General features: G+C 44.5%; 1 protein-coding gene across 1 annotated transcript in view; it reads right to left on the bottom strand.

The window, feature by feature from the left end:
- Positions 1 to 360: 360 nt before the first annotated feature.
- The window catches only part of LOC147125288 (tumor necrosis factor ligand superfamily member 13B-like), a 32,686-nt gene continuing 6,812 nt past the window's right edge, over positions 361 to 26,234 (bottom strand). Inside the window, exons 3-6 of the mRNA XM_086000658.1 lie at positions 21,950 to 22,006; positions 20,007 to 20,119; positions 7,519 to 7,669; positions 361 to 1,117 (exon numbers count right to left, since the gene is read on the bottom strand). Of these exons, the coding sequence (XP_085856784.1) occupies positions 1,002 to 1,117; positions 7,519 to 7,669; positions 20,007 to 20,119; positions 21,950 to 22,006 (437 nt within the window). The 3' untranslated portion in view covers positions 361 to 1,001. The remainder of the gene's footprint in view (positions 1,118 to 7,518; positions 7,670 to 20,006; positions 20,120 to 21,949; positions 22,007 to 26,234) is intronic.

Here is a 26,234-nt window from a genome sequence, read left to right as displayed (position 1 = left end):
CGGATATGTGGTCGAAAGCTCATCTTGGGTTAAATACGACACCAAGGTTGCGAACAGTCTGGTTCAGCCTCAGACAGTTGCCAGGGAGGGGGATGGAGTCAGTGGCTACGGAGCGTAGTTTGTGGCGGGACCGGAGACAATGGCTTTGGTCTTCCCAATATTTAGTTGGAGGAAATTTCTGCTCATCTAGTACTGGATGTTGGGCACACACATCTTAATGATGTTACTGATGTAAATTGTATCAAAACACATCGTCTTTGTCATGTGTGCCAGGAAGCTTTGTGATTCACATGATGCATAGCTTTTCTGGATCCTCTCCCTTCCCTCCCCCTCTCCCCCCCCACCCCACCAAAATGATTTGCCAATTTTCCCAGAGATTTTGCCCATGCAAAAAGAGAAAGTAAGTTCCTTCAGAAGAGACCAAAAGTGAGCCACTGCAACTGTGAGCCTGAAGACAGGTCTGTCCCTCCTTAAAGATCCCACTGGGTCTATCAGCCCTCACTCCAATATGACACAATGGAGAACTCCCAGGAGGATTCACTGTTTTGTCCATTATGCACTTGACTTGCAGTTCATTACAGCAATGCAGTCCTGATTTTGCAAAGGCCTCGAGAGAAGTCACATGCAAAGATTTGGGAAACTGGTGGCACTGGGAGGTTAGGTTTATGAAAGCAAGTAATTTTTCAGACAGTGAAAACAGAAGACTTGTCACATAAGAGACAAGAGGGCCTGGAGCTGCATTAGATTCCACCCAAAGCAGTGTGCAATTAAAACTGATTGTAAAGTAAGTTAACAAGTGAGTGGGAACTGCAGATTTTAGTACCACGAATACTTCACGTCCTGAGATGACAACAGAGAAATCCACTCCCTTGATTAATGATGCTGGTGTCTTTTGATTACAACGTTAATCCTGGAGATCAACGAAGACATACTGGGAGAACAGCAACTCAGGTAAAACAATCCCACTCTTGGGCAGTCAATTGTGTTCTCAATTAATTGCTTCATAATAGTTGTATGGCACCAAAAAACGTTGAATCTTTCTCCATGGAGATGTGAGCATTGGGACGGGACGGTAACAGGAGCTCCAGCTCATCCCCTTGGTCAAGCTTCACAATTCCTAAACCAGAAAGACACAGTTAACAAAATAGTGAAATTGATTCCAGTCAGCTCATAACAAGATGGTTGAAAATGGTCTTTGTAAAGGGCTGGTCTCCTAATTTGGTCTTACCTGAGCTGATCTTTCATAAATGCATTAACAAAATGCACTCGTCAACTGGTGTATATTTAAGTAAATTTAAATTTGTATGTAGAATAAGTGAGTTACAGGCTGTAATCTGAACAAGAGGTTCAAATAGTTTTCATATAGAATAATGGATCCCTGGAGTGAGTTACAGGCTGGAACTAATCAAGTGGTTCAGAAGTTTAGATACAAGTAATTTTGTGCAATTTAGTTAATTTTAAGCACCTTTGTACTTCACAGCTGATAGATTTTTAATCCAAAAAAGGAAAAACGAAATGATTCAACAGAATAATCAGATCATCACTACCCCAAAAGTTACCTCAACATAGAAACATAGAAACATAGAAGATAGGAGCAGGAGGAGGCCATTCGGCCCCTCGAGCCTGCTCCGCCATTTAATGCGATCATGGCTGATCATCCAAATTCAGTACCCTGTCCCTGCCTTCTCCCCATATCCCTTGATCCCTTTAGCCTTAAGAAATATATCTAACTCCTTCTTGAATATATTTAATGAATTGGCCTCAATGGCCTTCTGTGGTAGAGAATTCCACAGGTTCACCACTCTCTGGGTGAAGAAATTCCTCCTCATCTCCGTCCTAAATGGCTTACTCCTTATCTTTAGACTGTGACCCCTGGTCCTGGACTTCCCCTGCCATTGGGAACATCCTTCCTGCATCTGGTTTGTCTAGTCCTATTAGAATTTTATAAGTTTCAATGAGATCCCCTCTCATTCTTCTAAACTCCAGCGAATATAAGCCCAATCGACCCAATCTCTCCTCATACGTCATTCCTGCCACCCCAGGTATCAGTCTGGTGAATCTTCGCTGCACTCTCTCCATGGCAAGAACATCCTTCAGTAGATAAGGCGACCAAAACTCCACCACATCCAACTCCCCCTAGCCCTAATTCATGGGACACACTATCCCTCCAGACCCAGATCACAGAGACACTGCGCTCCATTCAATTCCTCCCTTTTTGCAGAAATAGTCGTTCCTCCTACAGCCCTCCCAGTTCATCCTAGCACCCTTCTCCCCTCCCCCCGCCGACCCCACAACTCAGATAACAGGTACTCTTCTTCCATCCCATGTTCAATCTGGTACTCTTTCTTCTCCCCCAGTTTATGTTGGCACTCTATTCTTCCCCCATCCCCTTCAATTTATACCAGTACTTTTCCTTCTCACTCACAGTTAATACTGGCATTGTCTTCTGAAGGCAGAGGGGATCGGCCCATAATGATTGCTGTCAGAAAGCACTGACATGCAAACTGGACCCCAAAAATGCTGGCTGTCAGTAGTAACCGCTGAAGGTTGGCAATTATACTGTCGTATAATTGGGAGAGTAGTTAGAATCATAGAATCATAGAATGGTTACAGCATGGAAGAAGGCCATTCGGCCTGTCGAGCCCGTGCCGGCTCTCTGCAAGAGCACCTCAGCTAGTCCCACTCCCCGCCCTTTCCCTGTAGCCCTGCAAATTTCTTTTCCTTCAGGTACTTATCCAATGCCCTTTTGAAAGCCGTGATTTAGTCTGCCTCCATCACCCTTTCAGGCATTGCATTCCAGATCCTAATCACTCGCTGAGTAAAAAATTTTTTCCTCATGTCGCCTTTGCCAATCACCTTAAATCTGTGTCCTCTGATTCTCGACCCTTCTGCCAATGGGAACAGTTTCTCTCTATCTACTCTGTCCAAACCCTCATGATTTTGAACACTTCTATCAAATCTCCTCTCAATCTTCACTGCTCTAAGGAGAACAACCCCAGCTTCTCCAGTCTATCCACGTAACTGACATCCCTCATCCCTAGAATCATTCTCGTAAATCTTTTCTGCACCTTCTCTAAGGCCTTCACATCCTTCCTAAAGTGCGGTGCCCAGAATTGGACACAGTACTCCAGTTGGGGCCGAACCAATGTTTTATACAGGTTCATCATAATTTCCACACTTTTGTACTCTATACCTTTATTTATGAAGCCCAGGATCCCGTATGCTTTTTAAACTGTTTTCTCAACCTGCCCTGCCACCTTCAACGATTTGTGCACATATACCCCCAGGTCTCTCTGTTCATGCACCCCCTTTAGGATTGTAACCTTCAGCTTATATTTCCTCTCTTCATTCTTTCTACCAAAATGTATCACTTCGCACTTTTCTGCGTTAAGTTTCATCTGCCACGTGTCCGACCATTCCACCAGCCTGTCTATGTCTTCTTGAAGTCTATTACTATCCTCCTCACTGTTCACTATACTTCCAAGTTTTGTGTCATCTGCAAATTTTGAAATTGTGCCCTGTACACCCACATCCAAGTCATTAATATATATCAAGAAAAGCAGTGGTCCTAGAACCGACCCCTGGGGAACACCACTGTATACCTTCCTCCAGTCCGAAAAACAACCATTCACCACTACTCTCTGTTTCCTGTCACTTAGCCAATTTCGTATCCATGCTGCCACTGTCCCTTTAATTCCATGGGCTTCAACTTTACTGGTAAGCCTATTATGTGGCACTTTGTCGAACGACTTTTGAAAATCCATGTCAACTGCATTGCCCTCATCAACCCTCTCTGTTACCTCATCAAAAAACTCGATCAAGTTGGTTAAACATGATTTGCCTTTAACAAACCTGTGCTGGCTTTTCTTAATTGTTCCCCACTTGTCAAAGTGACTGTTAATTTTGTCCCTGATTCTTGTTTCTAAAAGTTTCCCAGTACCGAGGTTAAACTGACTGGCCTGTAGCTGCTGGGTTTATCCTTACACCCTTTTTTGAACAAGGGTGTAACATTTGCAATTTTCCAGTCCTCTGGCACCACCCCCATTTCTAAGGGGGATTGGAAGATTATGGCCAGTATCTCCGCGATTTCTTCCTTCACTTCCCTCAGCGTCCTACGATGCATCCCATCTGGTCCTAGTGACTTATCTACTTTAAGCACAGCCAGCCTTTTTAGTACCTCCTCTTTATCAATTTTTATCCCATCCAGTATCTCTTCTACCTCCTCCTTCACTGTCTATGGCAGCATCGTCTTCCTTGGTGAAGATAGATGCAAAGTACTCATTTAGCACCTCAGTCATACCCTCTGCCTCCATGTGTCGGTCTCCTTTTTGGTCCATCATCAGCCTCACCCCTCCTCTTAACACCCGTTTACTATTTATATGCCTATAGAAGACTTTTGGATTACCTTTTATGTTAGCTGCCATTCTATTTCGTACCCTCTCTTGCCCCTCTTATTTTCTTTCTCACTTCTCCTCTGAACTTTCTATATTTAGCCTGATTCTCAGATATATTCTTGACCTGACATCTGTCATACACGCTCTTTTTCTGCTTCATCTTACTCTCTAACTCATTCATCATCCAGGGAGCTCTGACTTTAGTTGCTCTGCCTTTCCCCCTAGTGAGAATGTACCTCGACTGTACCTGAACTATTTCCTCTTTAAAGGCAGCCCATTGTTTGATTACAGTTTTTCCTGCCAATCTTTGATTCCATTCTCATCCCACTGAAATTGGCGTTCCTCCAATTAAGTATTTTTACTCTAGACTGCTCCCTGTCCTTTTCCATAGCTAATCTAAACCTTATGATACTATGATCACTGTTCCCTAAATGTTCACCTATTGACACTTGCTCCACTTGACCTACCTTATTCCCCAGAACCAGAACCAGCAACGCCTCCTTCCTTGTTGGGCCGGAAACATACTGATCAAGAAAGTTCTCCTGAACTCACTTCAGAAATTCTTCCTCCTCTCTGCCCTTTACACTATTACTATCCCAGTCTATATTAGAGTTGGGAATGAGTGTAAGACAGCAATCTCATTGTAAGATTCAGTGATTTGCAAGAAGCAAGTTGAAAAAATTTGTAACCATCAACTGAATTCCAAAATGATATTAGTGCCTCATTCTTGTTTCCGTTGTTAAATATGCAGCAAAGTTAAAAAGGGGCAGTTTTACTCTATTTTTACTTAGATTTATGTGGTAGCAGTGGGTGTGTTATCAACAGTTAGTATACTGCCAACACTTGATGCGTGATGACGCCCACACTCCAGGATTAGCCACTATCAGTGTACTATTAGGCAGAGGAAACAGTATATTAGTGCAGCATTACCAGGCATTCTGGCTTTCTAACTGTTTTAAATTAGTTCAAGAACAACACAGAATGATCCTGCGGTATAATAATCCCAGTGGAACCAAAGAAAGTTTCTCCTAAACAATTGTTAAAATAGTTTGGCTCAGTACTGTTCATAACATGCCTGGGGCCAATTTATTGCCTGACTCTTTCTAAACAACAGCCTTTATATAGCACCTTTAACATAGAAAAAATGTCCCAAGACACTTCACAGAAGCGTAATCAGTCAAACATTGATGCTAAGCCAAAGAAGGAGATATTAGAAGAGGTGAGCAAAAGCTTTGTCGAAGAGGTGGGTTTTAAAGAGGGTCTTTTAAAAGGACAGGAAAGTGGAAAAGTGGAGGGGTTTAGGGAGGGCATTCCAGAGCATGAGAACTAGGTGGCTGAAAGCATGAATGTCAATAGGGGGACGAAGGGAGGGGGGAAGCAAAGAAGGCCAAAGTCAGAGGAACAGAGAGTTTGGGGAGAACTAGATGTTATATCTCCAAGTTTGCAGACGACACAAAGCTGGGTGGGCGTGTGTGCTGTGAGGAGGATGCAGAGAAACTCCAGTATGATTTGGATAGGTTGGGCGATTGGGCAGATGCATGGCAAATGCAGTATAATGTGGCTAAATGTGAGGTTATCCACTTCGGAGGCAAAAACAGGAAGACAGATTATTTTCTGAACGGCAATAGATTGGGAAAAGGGAAAGTGCAACGAGACCTGGGTGTCCTTGTGCACCAGTCGCTGAAGGTAAGCATGCAGGTGCAGCAGGCAGTTAAGAAGGCAAATGGTATGTTGGCCTTCATAGTGAGAGGATTTGAGTACAGGAGCAAGGATGTCTTGCTGCAGTTGTACAGGGCCTTGGTGAGACCACACCCTGAGTATTGTGTGCAGTTTTGATCGCCTTATCTGAGGAAGGATGTTCTTGCCATGGAGGGAGTGCAGCGAAGATTCACCAGACTGATACCTGGGATTGCAGGAATGAGGTATGAGGAGAGATTGGGTCGATTAGGCTTATATTCGCTAGAGTTTAGAAGAATGAGAGGGGATCTCATTGAAACTTATAAAATTCTAACAGGACTAGACAGACTAGATGCAGGAAGGATGTTCCCGATGGCGGGGGAGTCCAGAACCAGGGGTCACAGTCTAAGGATAAGGGGTAAGCCATTTAGGACTGAGATGAGGAGGAATTTCTTCATCCAGAGAGTGGTGAACCTATGGAATTCTCTACCACAGAAGGCAGTTGAGGCCAATTCATTAAATATATTCAAGAAGGAGTTAGATATATTTCTTAAGGCTAAAGGGATCAAGGGATATGGGGAGAAAGCAGGGACAGGGTACTGAATTTGGATGATCAGCCATGATCTCATTAAATGGCGGAACAGGCTCGAGGGGCCGAATGGCCTACTGCTGCTCCTATTTTCTATGTTTCTATGTAGGACTGGAGAAGGTATAGCAGTCTAAAATTGGGCATCCATGAGGCATTGTGGGCAATCGAATTGTAATGACAGTAGAATTATATATCATCACAACCTGTAACATCAAGGCCCAGCAGATCCCTCACTCCTTCATCGCCATCAAGGATGGAATCCCCTACCTAACATACTTGTGGGAGCACCGTCACCACAGGGACTACAGCAGTTCAAGAAAATAGTTCACCACCACCTTCTCAGGGCAGCTAGCGATGGGCAATAAGTGCGGCCTTGACAGCATCATCTACATCCCAAGAGCAAATAATAAAGAAATAGATCAACCGCATATGCACAAGTCTTGTACATGCAGTTAGTACAAAGTTATGTTTGAGACTTTGTTCTTCTGGCTGAGACATTTGCTAATAGAGAAAATGCATTGTGAGGGTGTCAGAGAAGTCAAATGACCTGTGGCAGAATATAAGTGTTGTCAGTGGATTACATCTTGCTTTACTTTCTATCAGAGGCACTTGAGGAAATTGGCTCCTGAGGTGGATTTTAGTGTCTCCAATGTCATTTACAGGACAGGGCTGCATCCAAAGGTGCTGTTGTCATTGGAGGCAACTGTGTGAAGTAAAGGGGGCATTAATCAGTTTTCCATTTCCTGCTCTGATTAGTACAGGGCCTACTCAATCATGTGTTTTTTACTCAGCATTCCAGAAAGTAATATGTAGCTTTTACAGATATACAGCATATATTGTGTAAGGCCCTGGTCTTACCAGCAGTGAAACATGTATTACTGGCTGTGTTGTTTGGCATATTTTGAATGCAGCGAAATAGCGTCATTAGGCGTCGTTCATTCCCAACCACATTAGACTTCCTTCTTCGAACTACATGACCCATGGCCATGCAGTTATCATAGTACAGAACCTGTAAAATGAACAATCATTGCAGAGATAGAATCAAGAAACAATGAGCATATTGCTAGATTGAAGTAACAAACTTAGGGATTTTCATGTGTGGTTGACATTAGAACATGCTAAATACAGAGCCATATGTGTTTATTTACAGACATGAGCTGTTATAGAGTCATATAGAGTCTGACTATCACTGTGTGTTGTCAGAGATGATCACATTTGTAACTATGCTGTGACGTATTGGAGAATTAAACAGTTTGATAAAAAATCTCCTATGGAATTGACTGTTAGGATAATTAATTCATGTTTATTTCTGGCTGGTAACTAACAATACTGATGCCCTGTGCTTCAAAGCCCTGTTTGCTAATTAGATCTGTTGGGGTTGTTGCTAATTACAGTGGGTGGGTTTAGAGTTTGTTAATTACAGTAGGTGGGGGTTAAGAATTGATAATTACAATAAGTAGAGCTATGGTTTGTTGATTACAATTAGAATGGTTGAAAGGTTGTTATCATACTCGTGGTTGGATTGTCAATTAGAATAAACAGGGTTACGGTTTGTTAATTAGAGTAAATGAGGTTACAGTTTGTTAATTATTGGCATAAGGATGGGGTTACTAATCAGAATAAATAGAGTTGGGAGTTGCTAATTTAAGTAGGTGGGGTTGGTGATTAGAGTAGGTAAAGGTCAGGATTAATTAGAATAGTTGGGGAGTGGCATTAATTGGAGAATTGGTTTGGGAGTTGCTAATTAGCATAAGTGGGGCTGGGTTTGTTAATTGAAGCCATTATTAATTAAAGATATTATTCATCCCCCCTCAGAGTCCATAGTTCTAAAAAGATACAAACTAGTGACATTACTGCAGATGTGAAGTCATAGGCTGTATGAAGTTATTATTGAACTAGACAGGTAACGTGATTGAATGTGTATGTTTTTCAACGCCTTGTGCATCAGAATGGAATCTTTAGCACAATTCCCTAATTAGGAGTGTAGTGTATGTACCTTTAAGACAGAACTACTTTTACAGCTCCTGTATACTGTAGTACCGGCAGTGACCACACCTGTATATAAGCCTTGCGCATGCCTCTGTACCCCCAGTCTTGAGACTACCCTCCTCCAGTAAATACCTGTTTATTGTTAAGTTACAGCATCCGTGTGGTTATTGAAAAACATCATACTCTCAGAATCACGGATCTAACAGTGGCGACGAGTGTCGATTCGAATCTACCTGCAACTCTGCATTTCCCTTCAAGGATTCGCTCCGGGAGAGCGGTGTAAGAAAGTCGAGGCCAGGAACACGGGCGTCGACCACGAGCAACCGCCCAGTCATCCGGCAGAGAGTGAACATCGCAGGGGAGGCTGTGGAGAGCCGGGCTTGGTTCCCCAGCCACGACGATCAGCAAGAGACTGACGACAGGTCCAGCGCAGACCCTTCCCGGACAGCGGCGGCTGGAGCCGACCGCGGCGGAGAGAAAGCTGAGCAGCGTCGACGGGGTAAGACAGAGGGTGAAGCGCACAGGGCGCAGCCGGGGGTTGAAAACCGAGCGGTGTCAAGAGAAAAAAAAAAAACCGGAGAGAGAGAGGGTAAAGCAACAGCTGGGTTCAGGACCGAGCGGCGTCGAAAAAAAAAAAAAAGAATGCGCAGAGCACAGCCAGGACTCAAGGGTTGAACAGTGTCCGCGGGGAGAAGAAGGAAGAGCGCGGGAGACGCCATTTTTAGAAGCCGCAGCAGAGAAGAAGGGTGAGCGCGGGAAGGAAGGAAAGCGCGGGAGACGCCATTTTGTGCCAGCGGAGAAGAAGGGGAAGCGTGGGAGACACCATTTTTGACAGTAAATCACACCCAGGGATGCCGAAGAGTGGCAGTATCTCTACGTTCGACAATGAAGTCGAAGATTGGGCGACATATGTGGAACGTATTGAGGTGTACTGCAGGGCGAATAAAGTGCCAGATGCTAGGAAAGCACTGGTTTCGTTAAATTCCATGGGTGCAAAAACTTATGGGTTACTGCAAAATCTAATAACCCCAGAGAAGCCGGTGAACAAGAACTTCGAAAGCATAGTAGAAATCCTACAGGACCACTTAAACCCCACGCCGCTGCTGATAGCAGAACGATTCCATAAAAGGAACCAACACAAAGATGAAAGCAATGCTGAGTACCTAACGGAACTGCGCAAGCTATCGAAACACTGCCAGTTTGGAGCGGGACTAGTAGATACGTTAAGGGACAAGTTTGTGTGTGGGCTACAAAGTGAAGGAACCCAGAAACGGCTTCTATCAGAAAAGGATCTTACGCTGGACAAGGCTTTCAGTATGGCAGTATCACACGAAGCAGCCGCAAGGGGCACTGCAGAGATACAACGGAGACCGCAAGAATATGGCACCAATGAAATGTCCTATGGAACAGGGAAGTGCTATCGCTGCGGCAGAACAACACATGACCACAAGGATTGTTGGTTCAAGGACCAAGTGTGCAGACAGTGTGGAAAAGCAGGACACATAGCAAGAGTCTGCAGGTCTGGGAAGAAAACCAACAGTAAGAAATCTCCACAGCAGAAGTGAAAAAGGTACACCAGGTGATGGACAGTGGTTCAGACGAACAGAAAAGTGACACAGACTCCGGAAGCAAGGAACTGGGTTGTCTGAAACTATATAAGGTAACCAAAATGGAGGATCACCAGACTATCTGGGTTACACTCAAGATAGACGGAGTCCAAGTGAAAATGGAATTGGACACAGGATCAGCCCACCAGTCATAAACCAAAGGGACTACAAGCGGCTATTTTCACATATACCCTTGAAAGCTACAGAGATTGTCTTGAAGACGTACACGGGGCAAAAAGTCTACCCCAAAGGAAAAATAAGGGTGAAAGTGATATATAAAGGCCAGGAAATACCTAAAATGGATATATATGTATTGCCAGATGGAGGACCACCACTGCTAGGACGTGAATGGATCCGGAAGATACAATTAGATTGGCATTCCATACAGGCACTGAAGGTTGAGGCCAAAAAGGATGACGATGTCACACCTGGACGACTGTCAAAAATGCTAACTGACGCAAAAGAAGTGTTCCAGGAGGGACTCGGAACACTAAAAGGCATAACAGCAACGATTAAAATAGAGGAAAATGCAAGCCCAAAGTTTCTTAAGGCCAGACCAGTGACATAAAAAACCTGCAAGGGGACATAGACAGGCTAAGTAAGTGGGCAGAGATTTGGCAGATGGAATACAATACTGGAAAGTGTGAGGTTATGCACTTTGGCAGGAAAAATCGTAGAGCAAGTTATTATCTTAATGGCAAGAAACTGGAAAGTACTGAAGTACAAAGGGATCTGGGAGTCCTGGTGCACGAAACTCAAAAGGTTAGTATGCAGGTGCAGCAAGTGATTAAGAAGGCCAATGGAATGTTGGCTTTCATTGCTAGGGGGATAGAATATAAAAATAGGGAGGTATTGCTTCAGTTGTACAAGGTATTGGTGAGACCGCACCTGGAATACTGCATACAGTTTTGGTGTCCATACTTAAGAAAAGACATACTTGTTCTCGAGTCAGTACAAAGAAGGTTCACTCGGTTAATCCCGGGGATGAGGGGATGGACATATGAGGAGAGGTTGAGTAGATTGGGACTCTACTCATTGGAGTTCAGAAGAATGAGAGGCGATCTTATTGAAACATATAAGATGGTGAAGGGGTTGGATCGGGTGGATGCGGGGAGGATGTTCCCGATGATGGGTGAAACTAGAACTAGGGGGCATAGTCTTAGAATAAGGGGCTGCTCTTTCAAAACTGAGATGAGGAGGAACTACTTCACTCAGAGGGTGGTAGGTCCATGGAATATGCTGCCCCAAAAAGCTGTAGAAGCTACATCATTACATAAATTTAAAACAGAAATAGACAGTTTCCTAGAAGTAAAGGGAATAAAGGGTTATGGGGAGCGGGCAGGAATTTGGACATGAGTCTAGGTTCGGATCGGTCATGGCCCTGTGGGTAGCGGAGCGGGCCCAGGGGCCATGTAGCCTGATCCTGCTCCTATTTCGTGTGTCTAATTCTGTTAGATTCAGGAGATGGTTCTGTGATAGTAGATTGGCGGTTAGGATCAGATCAGCCATGATCTTATTGAATGGCGGAGCAGGCTCGAGGGGCCGATTGGCCTACTCCTGCTCCTATTTCTTATGTTCTTATGTTCTTATGCGATCAGACCAGCTGTTGAAGCAGAGATGGAAGGGTTGGAACGTTCAGGAGTACTGTCCAAAGTGGACTGGAGCGAGTGGGCTACACCCATCGTTCCTGTAATGAAGAGGTCGTTGAGTAATACGCCTGGGGAACCAAAGAAGGTCCGCATCTGTGGGGATTTTAAGGTGACAGTGAACCCAGTCCTTCACATGGTACAATATCCACTTCCACGAATTGAGGATATTTTCGCCTCGCTATCTGGAGGTAAATGCTTCACCAAAATTGATCTAGCCCAGGCGTACTTGCAAATGGAGGTAGAAGAAGCTTCGAAACAATACCTTACAATTAACACTCATAAAGGTCTCTATCAATACAACCGGCTGGTGTTCGGGGTAGCCTCAGCTCCGGCTATCTGGCAAAGGGCAATGGATCAAGTCCTGCAAGGGATTCCAGGGACCCAGTGTTATTTGGACGACATCCTGGTCACGGGCAAAAATGACAGTGATCACCTCGCCAACTTGGAGAAGGTACTCACCAGATTAAAGGAGTATGGGCTACGAGCTAATCGCCACAAGTGCGAGTTTTTCCAGAAACAGATCTCGTATTGTGGCCACGTCATCGATGAAGAGGGGTTACATAAGTCCCCTGAAAAGATTGAGGCAGTGGTCAAGGCTCCAGCACCGGAAAATATGTCACAACTGAGGTCATTCTTCAGGCTGGTAAACTACTACCACAAGTTCTTACCAAATTTGTCCACGGTATTACACCCACTGAACACCCTACTGCAAACAGGGGTACCATGGAAGTGGAATGACGAATGTAAACAAGCTTTCCAGAAGTGTAAAGAATTGATCACATCAAAAGAGGTGTTGGCCCATTTCAACCCAGCACTACCAATTCGTTTGGCATGTGATGCATCACCCTATGGTATTGGAGCGGTGCTGTTGCACAAATTCCCAGACAGGTTGGAGAGGCCAGTAGCCTTTGCGTCTCGGTCACTAACCTCAGCCGAGCGCAACTACGCCCAGATTGACAGGGAGGCCCTCAGCCTAGTATGGGGAGTAAAAAAATTCAACCACTATCTGCATGGGCAGCACGGTGGCATAGTGGTTAGCACTGTTGCCTCACAGCGCCAGGGACCCGGGTTCGAATCCGGCCTCGGGCGACTGTCTGTGTGGAGTTTGCACATTCTCCCCGTGTTTGCGTGGGTTTCCTCCAGGTGCTCCGGTTTCCTCCCACAGTCCAAAGATGTGCGGGTTAGGTTGATTAGCTATGATAAATTGACCCTTAGTGTTAGGGGGATTAAATACGTGGGGTTACGGGGATAGGGTGGGATATGTGTTGGTGTAGGGGTTACGGGGATTGGGTGGGATATGTGTCGGTGCAGGCTCGATGGGCCGAAATGGCCTCTATCTGCACTGTGGGGTTTCTGTGATTCTGTGAAGTTCACCTTGCTGACTGACCACCAACCACTTGTCTCCATCTTTAATCCTAAGAAGGGCGTTCCAGTGATGACTGCACAACGGTTACAAAGATGGTCCCTGTTTCTGGGGGTGAATCAATATGAAATAGAATATAAAGGCACGAAACAGCATGGAAACGCTGATGGGCTATCGCGCCTGCCATTGCCTACTGTGGAGAAAGCACCAGCAGTGGACCCTATCGAGATATTTTATTCGTCAATAATTGAACGATTGCCAGTAACGAACGCGGATATAGAGAAGGAGACCCGCAATGATCCGAAGCTGTCTCGGGTATATGATTTGACGGTGAGGGGATGGCCAACACATGGCGACTCACTGTTGCCAGCATTCTCATCCAGAAGAGAACAGCTGTCAGTATGCCAGGGGACAGTGATGTATGGATCCAGAGTGGTGATTCCACCCAAGTTAAGGGAGAGAGTGCTAAATGAGCTACATGAAGGCCATCTGGGGGGAGTGAAAATGAAAAGCCTTGCTAGGGCTTATGTGTGGTGGCCGGGAATCGATCAACAAATCGAAGACCTAACTAAGAGCTGCTGAGGATGCCAGAAGGTCCAAAATGCACCACCACATGCCCCTCTACATCCATGGGAGTGGCCCTCCTCTCCATGGCAATGGGTGCATATTGATTTCGCTGGTCCATTCATGGACTCAATGTTCTTAATAGCAGTGGATGCTCATTCAAAGTGGCCTGAGGTGATAAATATGTCCTCAACCACTACAGAGAAAACGATTGCAGTCCTACAGACCATATTTGCCAGAAACGGTTTGCCAGAGCAGATTTGCTCTGATAATGGACCACAGTTTGTGTCCGAAGAGTTTCGAAAATTTATGAGAAGGAATGGGGTAAGGCATTACACATCCGCCCCGTATCATCCAGCCACAAATGGATTGGCTGAGAGGTTCGTACAAACCTTTAAGAAGGCGATAAAGGCCATGTGCGACGATGAAATTCCACTACAGCATGAGGTGGACAATTTCTTATTAGCCTACCGAAACGCGACACATGCAGTTACCAAGCAGACCTCGGCCATGATGTTCTTTAACCAAAGGTTGAGATCTCGTCTGGACTTGCTCAGACCAAATGTGCAAAGAAATGTTGAGGACAAAAAATTCCAGCACATCAATGAGAAGCCGACAAGGAGCTTCAATGTAGGACAACCAGTCTTGGCCCGTGACTATCGAGCAGAGAAATGGCAACCCGGAACGATATGCACAAGGCAGGGGCCATTAATGTACACAGTGGATGTCGGGGAGAACATTGTGAGACGCCACGTCGATCAGATCTTAGCGTCACAGGAACGAGTCAACCCCATGTCTCGAGTACCTGGGGATGAACCCGACATACCGGTAGCATCTACCTCAGAACCAGCAGCAGTGGAACCCGATGAACTACCCGATGAAAAGGGGCCAGAATCACCTCTGCACCAAGAACAAGAACCTCAGGAAAGGCGCTATCCCGAAAGGGTCAGGAAGCCGCCCCAAAGACTGAATCTATAAATGGACTATTGTTGTTTAATGTACATGTTAAAGTGTTAATTGTTATTTGAATATTAGGGGTACTACTAATCTAAAAGGGGGGGAATTGTAGTGTATGTACCTTTAAGACAGAACTACTTTTACAGCTCCTGTATACTGTAGTACCGGCAGTGACCACACCTGTATATAAGTCTTGCGCATGCCTCTGTACCCCCAGTCTTGAGACTACCCTCCTCCAGTAAATACCTGTTTATTGTTAAGTTACAGCATCCGTGTGGTTATTGAAAAACATCATACTCTCAGAATCACGGATCTAACAAGGAGTTGTACATTTCTTGTTGAGGACATAATCAGAATTCACTATGTCAAGGAATTGACATTGCAGAATGCATTTATATTAACCCAATAATGAGAGTTGCTCATAAATGCCATATTATTCACTTTTGTTCTCAGTAGATATAAATTATGTTAAGGTATATCCTTTTTCTAGCAGTATTTCTTTAATAGTTAAATATACTTTAGAAGAGAATAAACTGTCTATGACATCACTGGAGGAGCTGGTATGAAGCAGATACCAAGCTGAACAATAGTTTTATGTATGCATACACACACTCTATAAGCTAAACCATCGACTGATAACTATACTTCCTCAAACTGTCAAACTTGTAACTCTTGTACCTTTTGTTAATTACTATGGGCTCGATTTTCCAAGCCCCGAGGAGGCGGGTTTGGAGGCAGGAGTGGTGGGAAAATTGCAGAATCGGGGGGCAGGAACCCATCCCGTTCCCAACCCACCTCCGTGCCAATGTCCCAGGAGGCGGGTACCCGACCTGTGCTGGGAGCCGCCTCCCCGAGGCAGGAAGGGGATTAGTGCCAAGTAACTGCCTATTAACAGGTAGCTAACAGGCAGTTTTTGGTCTAATCCCTATTTTTAGCCCTGAAGTGTGGGCTGTCCAACAGCTCCAAACCATGCCAAGTTAGTGAGGCGGACCGTCGGTCTGCAGGGGTTGGAGGGGTCGAGATGTCCGTTGTGCAGGTGAGTGATGGGTGCATGTGTGCAGAGGTAAGCGTGTGAGGTAAGTGTAAAGTGTTTTAATAGGTTTTACTTACCTTTACTTCTTCCTGCAGGCTTCCTCCCTTCAGGTCTCGGGAATCCCTCAGCTCACCGGCACAGAAAGCAGAATGGCCGCTGAACTGTCAAAAGCTGCAGCCTCTGCTTTCTGGTCTGGAGACCTCTCTAACTGAGTCTGAGTAGAAGGACTCAAGTTAGAAGACAGACTGTCAGTGTTTGACAGCTTCACAGAGCTGTCAAATTCTAATTTTTCATCTGTCAAAAGCTCTTGACAGATGAAATGTCAATCGCTAACGTCACCAGTAACCAGGTGTCCCTTAATTGGCCTGCTGAGCCCGCTGGGTGGGCTTAACAAGGTCAATCAAGGGAAAGTAGCGTGGGTTGGCCACAAGTCGATGGAGGCGGGACTACAACCCAAAATGTGGGAGTCCCGCCTCCAAAAGCTCCCCATTGACAAAATCGAGCCCTTTGTCTCTACTAATGTTATCCAGCTACTTTGTACAGCTGGGCTCAGTAACTCCTCAAGCCATTTTCCTGACAATGTCATCTCTATTCACTGAAAAAAGGCAGTAACAAAATAAAAGGCCTTTAATTAACAATAATCCTTTATTATTGTTTACTTTTTTTGGATTTTGATGGCAAAACTACATTGAGAATATTGATACTGAGTTCCTCCTTTTAAAAATAATGTCCTGATGAAAGGTTTACCTATTTAAAAAGTTACTGAGCGGGAACTCCAGTTGTAGTTCTTTGCAATATGTAAAAGTTACATTTTAAATCATTGCTATTTAGTTTGTCACTTACATCTTGGATGTTTAGCCATTGATTAACTTCTTTGTACCTTATTGGTTATGTGTTTTTGTTTTTTCTAGATTTTTTTTGCTTTATTAACTAATCACACTATTCAAACCTTTCTCCTAGTTTCAATTTCCTCACCACATTCCATCCCAAAAAGTTCCACACAATCACATTTGATTAAAAATCGCATTACATCTTAAACAAAATCCTCTGATGCACAGGCACGATGATAGCACCTCACCCATCCCATTTTATGCCACTAAAAATAAAATTTATCACATAACCACCACATAAGGGAATCACAAATGTATCTATAATCTTAGCTCTAACAGCTTGCCGCCCCCTCCACAAACAGTGCAAACCCTTCTCTCAGCAACTTGGACTTCATTTCAATTCAAGTAAATTTGAATTGAGTCAAATTTTAACTATTGCGCATGTGTCGCACACCTTTGCGTCATTATTGGCATGCTGTGCTCCATCTTCCCAAGTATGGGCTCACCTCTGCTCTACGTTCAGGGTGGTAGGTCCACCTCTGTTCTACTCCCCTGGCAAGGGCCTGCCTCTCTCTGTCCCTGGGCAAGGGCCTGCCTCTCTCTGTCCCTGGTCAAGGGCCTGCCTCTCGCTGTCCCTGGTCAAGGGCCTGCCTCTCTCTGTCCCTGGTCAAGGGCCTGCATCTGCTCGGCTCTGCTCCCTAGGCATGAGCCTGCCTCCTCTCTGTCCCTGGGCAAGGGCCTGCCTCTCGCTGTCCCTGGTCAAGGGCCTGCATCTGCTCGGCTCTGCTCCCTAGGCATGAGCCTGCCTCCACTCTGCCCCTGGGCAAGGGCCTGTCTCCGCTGCGCATGGGCCTGCTTCTGCTCTGAACTGGACCAATTTGGACTGCTGAAGAAATATCTCCAGGCAGCAGGATGTGAATACTGCATTGACTGTCCATCAAAATTGAATATGGTACGTTCCTTTACATCTGGGAATGTTTGACAGGGCTTTTTGACCCTGCCACGCTTTTCAAGTTTTGTAAGAAATACATTGTAAAAAGGGCATTTTAACCTTTTGTGGACTGATACTATTATTGTTTTTCAATATTGTACCCTGTGTCAGCCATGGCTCAGTGGGTAGCACTCTCGCTTCTGAGTCAGAAGGTCGTGGGTTCAAGTCCCAACTCCAGAGACTTGAGCGCAAAATCTAGGCTGACTCTCTAGTGCAGTGCTGAGGGAGTGCTGCACTGTCAGAAGTGCCATCTTTTGGATGAGACGTTAAACTGTGGCCTCGTTTGCTCTCTCAGGTGGACGTAAAAGATCCCATGACACTATTTTGAAGAAGAGCAGGGGAGTTATGTCCGGTGTCCTGGCCAATATTTATCCCTCAATCTACATAACAAAAACAGATTATCTGGTCATTATCACATTGCTGTTTGTGGGACCTTGCTGTGCGCAAATTGGCTGCTGCGTTTCCCACATTACAACAGTGACTACACTTCAAAAAGTACTTCATTGGCTGTAAAGCGCTTTGAGATGTCCGGTGGTCATAAAAGGCGCTATAGAAATGCAAGTCTTTCTTTCTTTACCTGGTATTTTGGCTGGTATTGCTACATTTATGTATTATTTAACCTGCAATGAAGTCAATTAGTTTTAGCCCATATGCATTGGTCTGAAAGCATGGCATTTTCTACTATTTAAAAGAGGAAGAAGACCATTGTGGCTATCCCATGATCTCCAGTGTTTGATGCTGCAATTAAGGGGTAATTATTAATCCTGGGCACACTATCCGAGCGATGGCATGCATAAAATTGCAGATTTCGGATCATGGTTAGGAGTTTCCAACTTTGGTTAGATGTATTCCTGGTGGTTTCATCATATAACGAGGGCTGGCCTTAGGGGAAATGGTGCCGCAAACTTGTGTGTTGGCGCCCTTTCTTTGAGTTTAAGTATGTAGTAGTATTAGTGAAAGTTTCAGAAATAAAGCTGTAATCTCAAAAGTTTTTATTATTTAATTATTAAACAATATGTCATAAAAAATAACATTATAGCTAAGTGACAAATAAACTAAATATTAAATTAAACACTAAGGGCTAGAAGTGCGTTATAGCCAAGGAATGGGCAGTCTTCAGACTAAAAATGGTGAATTAGCACCAGGTGAAAATCGTCGCGCCTGCACGCAAAATTCATCCTCACTCCTCATTAAAATGATTGGAACCATAAATCTAGTCTAAAAGCCCAAGCTCATTGGCATTACATTGAAAAGATGGACCAATATCGGGTGTAGTCTAAATGCAAGTAATGATTGCCACAGGTTTTTTCACTGCTTAAAGGGGAGGTCCTTTGATGCTGCAGCACCTCATTCTCAGCATTGTTGGGTGTACAGCTGCCTCAACAACCATAAGAAGAAGGACAAAGAGAAGGTGCACTTATTTTCAAATGTTGATGGCAGATCGCTGTCTCCTGGCGCTAATGTGTGGTGCAAACCACACAAATTTTTCCCCCAAAACTAATAAATAACAATAACAAATAAAAAACTTTGTACACCAAGATATTTTGAGTCACATCATTCTCGATAGACAGGATGGCCAGTGAAGATAGCCTGCCGTCTCCCATGGTTGATCGCAAATATATTTTTATGAGCTTCAACTTTGAGAAGCTCCATTCACTGCTCCCCACCGATACGGGCATGGTTAACAGGATCCTGAGTGCTATCCATGTGTTTGGGAACTTGCTCTTGAAACTTGAAGTTTGCTCTTCTTCAGAGCACTACAGTCCGTTGGAAGCAGACTTTGGAGATCGCCATGTTCTTCACAGAGGTTGATGGCATTAATGTCAGACCCTCTTGATCATGGCGTCCCCCTGATCACAGCACCCTGGGCAGTCACCCACGCCACCCACCCGTACGGTTGGCCCTGCATAAGACCTCCTGTCTCCAACCGCCCCGCCCAGTCAGTCTTTTTTCCCATCTGCAATATTTTTATAACTAATGAACGAAAGTATTCAAAGAAAATTTAAAAAGCGCACACTTTTTTTATACCTTTATGATTCCCCCCCCCACCCCTGGGTTGCTCACAATGTCCAGGAGATTAATGTCTAATTCCTGGAGACTCCAGGGCAATCCTGGTGGGTTGACAAACCTATCTATGGTCTGCTTATGGAAACAAGTTTTTTCACCGTGAACTTATCAGAAAAGTCCTGGGAGAAAGCCCAGACTAGAACACTCCACTGAGGCTGACATGACAGACGCAGCTTGTAGTTTGTAATCACATTTATGATTTTGGTATACAGTAAGTAACTAAAAACTTCATATTTACAATTTGTCCCATGTTGACAGCTCTAGAGCTCATTAGTTCCTGTTAGGTTGCTGCTTACCTGACTGTACACAGTGTAATAGCCATCTTCTCTCACAACTATTTTATTGGAAATTGTCGTCAATGCCTCACCCCTCCGAGAAGCCACAATCCAAGGAATAAAGGTTGAATCATCTGCTGATATAACATTGATGTAGCAATGAAGAGTGATTTAACAAAGCAATGACATTATTGCAGTTGTGAGGATGTTACAGGCTACATACTGGCAGCAACAATGTGAACAGAAAATACACAATATATATTTTCTAAGAAATTGCATTCATGTTTGTATTAGTGGTTTATTTAAACCGTTTGATATACTTGACTACAATAACAGCTTTTAAAATTTGTATTTCATTCCCTCCACTTTAATATTTTTGCCTAATTTTTAAACAATGGCTGCATGTGCTGTTTATGCATTGAAAAGACAAGGACATGACCTCTGCCAAACACTCTTAGTGGCCAAACAGAGATGAGGAAGACTAGTTGGGCACGTGAGACTAGTTTGGTGTTTGAGTGATGAAGGCAGAAGAGTAGCAACTTCCAATTTCTACCTGCCCCTCCCCACCCCCTTATAGTTTGCTGGCACATTTTGGAAAATATAATTAGAACTCGCATCCTACTCTGTAATTTATTGCACTGGCACATTAATGCACCGTATCACTCGGTGCCCAGTTTGCATAACCAGATCTGGCACTAAAAAGCAAAATATGTCTTTGAACTTTAATCTGACTGCAATGTTAATTGAAGTAAAAAGTGTGAATAAAAGGAAACTGTTGGGATAGGATGGTTGGGAAACAGCTTTGCCTGATTATCGTTGGGGGTCAAAGAGTATTAATTGCAGAACATTCTCTTGAGATTATATTGGTGGGTAGGATCCATATCATAAATATGTCTTACTGACAATGAAGTTTAGAAACTAGAGGAAAGCACCTCCTCTGTTAGTCATAGAACATGAATTTAAACCACTGCATTGTTGGCAGTGTGATGGAGTACCAATAGATAGTGTCATCAAGGGCAGGGATGTGTGTTCACACCTCTATCCTTTACACCTTGTGTTGCTGATCTTAAAAGCATTGGTTTGGGGAGACACTGATCTATTTATATTTAAAAAATAAAACGGATTAAAATTAAGTTGTTGTGGGAGGAGGAAAGTGAAACAAATTGATACGATTACATGGTTGAGAGGAATTTTTTCACTTTTTTTGAAAGTATAGTCACTTGGGACCTTCAACTGAAGGAAATGCTCAGCTGGCATCTTCCACTATAACAGCACTTGTGCATCTTGAAAGACTATGCTATTAAAAGACTCCATGCTCTGCAAACCCTCCCATACCCTGTCTGCCTCTCCATGTCCTTCTCCTCGTGTAAGGCCCTCCTTAAGACTCTGTAACCAAGCTTTTCGTCACCCTTCCTAGTCTTCCCTTTGACTTGGCATTCATTTTTTTCCTTATACCTCTGTGAAAGTGCCTTGGGGCATTTTTCTATATTAAATGTATAAATGCAAGTTGTTGTTGATTGCACTTTGCCACCAAAGTAAAAGGCAATCTCAAAATTCTGTCTGCTATTGCCAAATGTAAACTATTTCATATTGGTCTTGATCAGAACCCCTGGCTGTTAAATGTGAGGTGGGACTCCCCGAGAGGAGACGGAAGTAAGTTAGTAGCGGATAAACAGAAACTGGCAGAGATACTTAGCAATTACTTTGCTTCAGTGTTTGCAGAAGAGAAGGATATTGGGAGGAAGTAAATCCTGAAATGGTTAAAAACAAGATGAAAGGTATAATAAATAAAAGGAAAGTATTAGAGAAGTTAAATAAGCTAAAGAAGTACAAAGTGCCAGGACATGACAGTTTATATCCAAGGATCCTAAAAGAAATGGGGTAAGAAATCGCAGAGGCCCTAGAATTGTACTTTAGGGTTCTACGTAGTATTTACAACACAGAAACAGGCCTTGCCGAATTACCTTGCTGTATTGTGCTTTCGTCAGCATCAGGAATCAGCTGCAGGAATGATAGCTGTTCTACAAAGAAAAGATATTGGTTGGTTAATTTTACATTAATTGCAGTTTATTATCATACTCTTCACTGATAAATGATTAAGATGAATGCTTTGAGTTAAATTGTTTGCAACCATCTTCAGCCAGAAGTGCCAAGTGGGTGATCCATATCGGCCTCCTCCTGAGGTCCCCACCACCACAGAAGCCAGTCTTCAGCCAATTTGATTCACTCTACGTGATATCAAGAAACGGCTGCGTGCACTGGGTACAGCAGAGGCTGTGGGCCCAGACAACATCCTGGCTGTCGTGCTGAAGACTTCTGCTCCAGAACTAGCCGCGCCTCTAGCCACGCTGTTCCAGTACAGCTACAACACTGGCATCTATCTGACAATGTGGAAAACTGCCCAGGTATGTCCACAAAAAGCAGGACAAATCCAATCCGACCAATTACCACCCCATCAGCCTACTCTCAATCATCAGCAAAGTGGTGAAATGCATCATTGACAGTGCTATCAAGCGGCACTTACCAATAACCTGCTCACTGATGCCCAGTTTGGGTTCTGCCAGGACCACTCAGCTCCAGACCACATTACAGCCTTGATCCAAGCATGGACAAAAGAGCTGAATGCCAGAGGTGAGGTGAGAGTGACTGCCCTTGACATCAAGGCAGCATTTGGCCAAGTGTGGCATCAAGGAGCCCTAGTAAAACTGAAGTCAATGGGAATCGGGAGGAAAACTCTCCACTGGCTGGAGTCATGCCTAGCACAAAGGAAGATGGTTGTGGTGGTTGGAGGTCAATCATCACAGCCCCAGGACATCGCTGCAGTAGTTCCTCAGGGCAGTGTCCTAGGCCCAACCATCTTCAGCTGCTTCATCAATGATCTTCCCTCCATCATAAGGTCAGAAGTAGGGATGTTCGCTGATGACTGCACAGTGTTCAGTGCCATTTGCAACTCCTCAGATAATGAAGCAGTCCATGCTTGCTTGCAGCAAGACCTGGCTGACATTTAGGCTTGGGTCAATAAGTGGCAGGTAACATTTGTGTTACACAAGTGCCAGGCAATGACTATCTCCAACAAGCGAGCATCTAACCACTGCCCTTGACATTCAACGGCATTACCATCGCTGAATCTCCCACCATCAATATCCTGGAGGTCACCATTGACCAGAAGCTTAACTGGACCAGCCACATAAATACTGTGGCAACAAGAGCAGGTCAGAGGCTGGGTATTCTGTGTCTCACCTCCTGACTCCCCAAAGCCTTTCCACCATCTACAAGGCACAAGTAAGGAGTGTGATGGAATACTCTCCACTTGCCTGGATCAGTGCAGCGCCAACAACACTCAAGAAGGTTGACACCATCCAGGACAAAGCAGCCCGCTTGATTAGCACCCCATCCACCATCTTAAACATTCACTCCCTCCACCACCGGCGTACCATGGCTGCAGTGTGTGCCATCTAGAAGATGCACTGCAGCAACTTGCCAAGGCTTCTTCGGCAGCACCTCCCAAAGCCGCTACCTCTACCACCTAGAAGGACAAGGGCAGCAGGCACATGGGAACACCACCACCTCCAAGTCACACACCACCCTGACTTGGAAGTATTTCACCGTTCCTTCATCGTCGCTGGGTCAAAATCCTGGAACTCCCTACTTAACAGCACTGTGGGAGTACCTTCACCACACGGACTGCAGTGGTTCAAGAAGGCAGCTCACCACCACTTTCTCAAAGGCAACTAGGGATGCGCAATAAATGCTGGCCTTGCCAGCGATGCCCACATCCCATGAACGAATAAAAAAAAAATTGTGGGTTATAGTTCCCCTTTTTGATACTCACAATGAAGTAATGCAGCCTTGATCCAACCATTCCATGCCCATGAAACTTGGAAGCCAAAATGTAGCTTTAATAAAGTCTCCTCCTTGGCTACAATCTATCAAGGATTGTAGGTAATAATGTGAAGACCTTCAAGCAACACCTTCGAGTCCCTACCATTAACACAAATGCAACAATGATCCAGGCTGTAGCTCTTCTTCATTATCGTGTTGTCACCATGCCCTCCAGCAAAAGAAGCAGTCTCTCTCTCTCCCCTTCTCCTACAATTGCATCTATTCCCTCCCCTTTAATCAGGTCTCTCTCTGCCCTCACATTCAATAGATTGTCTCCCCTCCCCTCAAGACGCTAGGTCCTATACACAACTCCCGTTGCATAGACCATACATAGCTAGAGTGTGTGTCACATTGGCGTGCTTGAGTGCATCCGTGTGAGTGAGTGGAGAAAGAAGACCTAAAAAAGGATAATAGTAGCCCTTAGCTTCAGTTATACCCTGGCCCACATCCTCAATGTTCATGGCAACAGGATGTTCAGCATGGCTTTTTCAAAGGAACTTAAGTCCTTAAAATTCCCATTCAAATTTGTTTCCATCTGTTTTGTGTCACCTTAGGGGTGAAATTGGTCACCACCAATAGCACAAAATGGTCTGATTGCGAATTGACAGCCCGATTTATACTGCACCCAATTTTATCTTGCAATTAAGTCAATGGAAAAGAAAATCGGGCATGGTGTAAAATGGGCTGCTGATTTGCCATTAGCCTGGTTTGTGCTACTGGCATTGACTAAATTCACCCCCTTGTCTTGCAAGCAGAGAAATAGTGTTGAGATGTTGGATGTGTGAAGAGCGCCTAGAGTGAGATTCGAGTGTCGATTCTATACAGATGTGCGTACATCAACAGGCTACCTTTTGTTGTAAGCTTGCTTTGTGGCCTTACCTTTCCAAATGCAGGTATGACTATTTCCAGTTTTAAGAAAGTGAGTCCTGCTCCCTTATGGACATGGACGTGAAACTTAGAAGAGTTAAGAAAGAACTTGCATGGATGTAGTGCCTTTCACAACCTCAGGACATCCCAAAGCACTTTATAGCCATTCCTCACAGATGAGAGCATCTGTGGTAGTCTATTTTCCGTGACGGACATAACAGCGGAACCTATCCTGTCCGCACCCGATAGCTACACAAGCACACATCCCAGCAGGGGTCCCTAGACCGGGACCAGGAACTGGAACTCTAGTTGATTTTTCCCTTTCCCAGTCTAGGGGCACTGAAACTAATTGGAGCTGCTGCTCTGGCAAAGATCAGCTATCTCACCATAGACTAAGGATCAAACTTCTGACTTTCCTGTATGGCTCAGTAGCGCACTATGCAGTGCACTTATAACAACAACAATAACAACTTGCATGTATATAGCGCCTTTAACATAATAAAACGTCCTAAGGTGCTTCACAGAAGCGCTATGAAAACAAAATTGACACTGAGCCACATAAGGAGATAGTAGGGCAGATGATCAATAACTTGGTCAAAGAGGTAGATTTTAAGGAACGTCTTAAAGGAGGTAAGAGAGGTAGAGAGGAGGAGAGGTTTAGGGAGGGAATTCCAGAGCTCAGGGCCTCGGCAGCTGAAGGCACGGCCACTGATGGTGGAGCGATTATAATCAGGGATGCTCAACAGCCCAGAATTGGAGTGCAGATATCTCAGAGGGTTATAGGGCTGGAGGAGATTACAGAGATAGGGAGGGGTGAGGCCATGGCGGGGTTTGAAAACAAGGGTGTGAATTTTAAAATCAAGGCGCTGCTTAACCGGGAGCCAATGTAGGTCAGCGAGCGCAGGGGTGATGGGTGAACGGGACTTGGTGCGAGTTAGGATAGAGGCAGCAGAGTTTTGGATGAGCTTAAGTTTATGGAGGAGGGATGTTAGAAAAAGTTTAATATTTTGTATTTTACTTCTGTATTGTTACTGATGATTTTTGAATACTCAGGCAAATGTTTATAACTTTTGTCATGGAACATTCACATTCATTGGGAGGAAGCTGCATGATAACAGCCCTGGTGTCAACTTGCCTTCTGTCTTATCTTCCTTCCATGTGGGGAAATACCTAGCTTCTCCCCCTGAAAACACCAACTGAGATCAGGAACTTATCCTGTGGGAGAAATTATGGGGTGGAGTGGGGGTTGGCCCAAACATTCAATCACTTCATGATACCGTGTATCAGAGCTACAACCTGCTGAAACCCACACCATTCTTGGGTTTATTTTGAATGCAATTTTAGAATCAGTCACTTACTTTCACAGTAATAACAACAGAAAATGCTGGAAAAACTCAGCAGGTCAGGCAACATCCGTGGAGAGAAATTTGAGTTGACGTTTCAGGTTGGACCCTTCTTCAAAACTGGAAAGAAAAGAAACTAGATCGGAGGCAGGGCTGC

Source organism: Somniosus microcephalus, chromosome 1, assembly GCF_052327205.1.
Source record: "Somniosus microcephalus isolate GS21.2 chromosome 1, FLI_Smic_1.0, whole genome shotgun sequence".
Taxonomy (NCBI): Eukaryota; Metazoa; Chordata; class Chondrichthyes; order Squaliformes; family Somniosidae; genus Somniosus; species Somniosus microcephalus.
The sequence above is the reverse complement of the archived record's forward strand: the minus strand, read 5'-3'. Positions and strand labels throughout refer to the sequence as shown.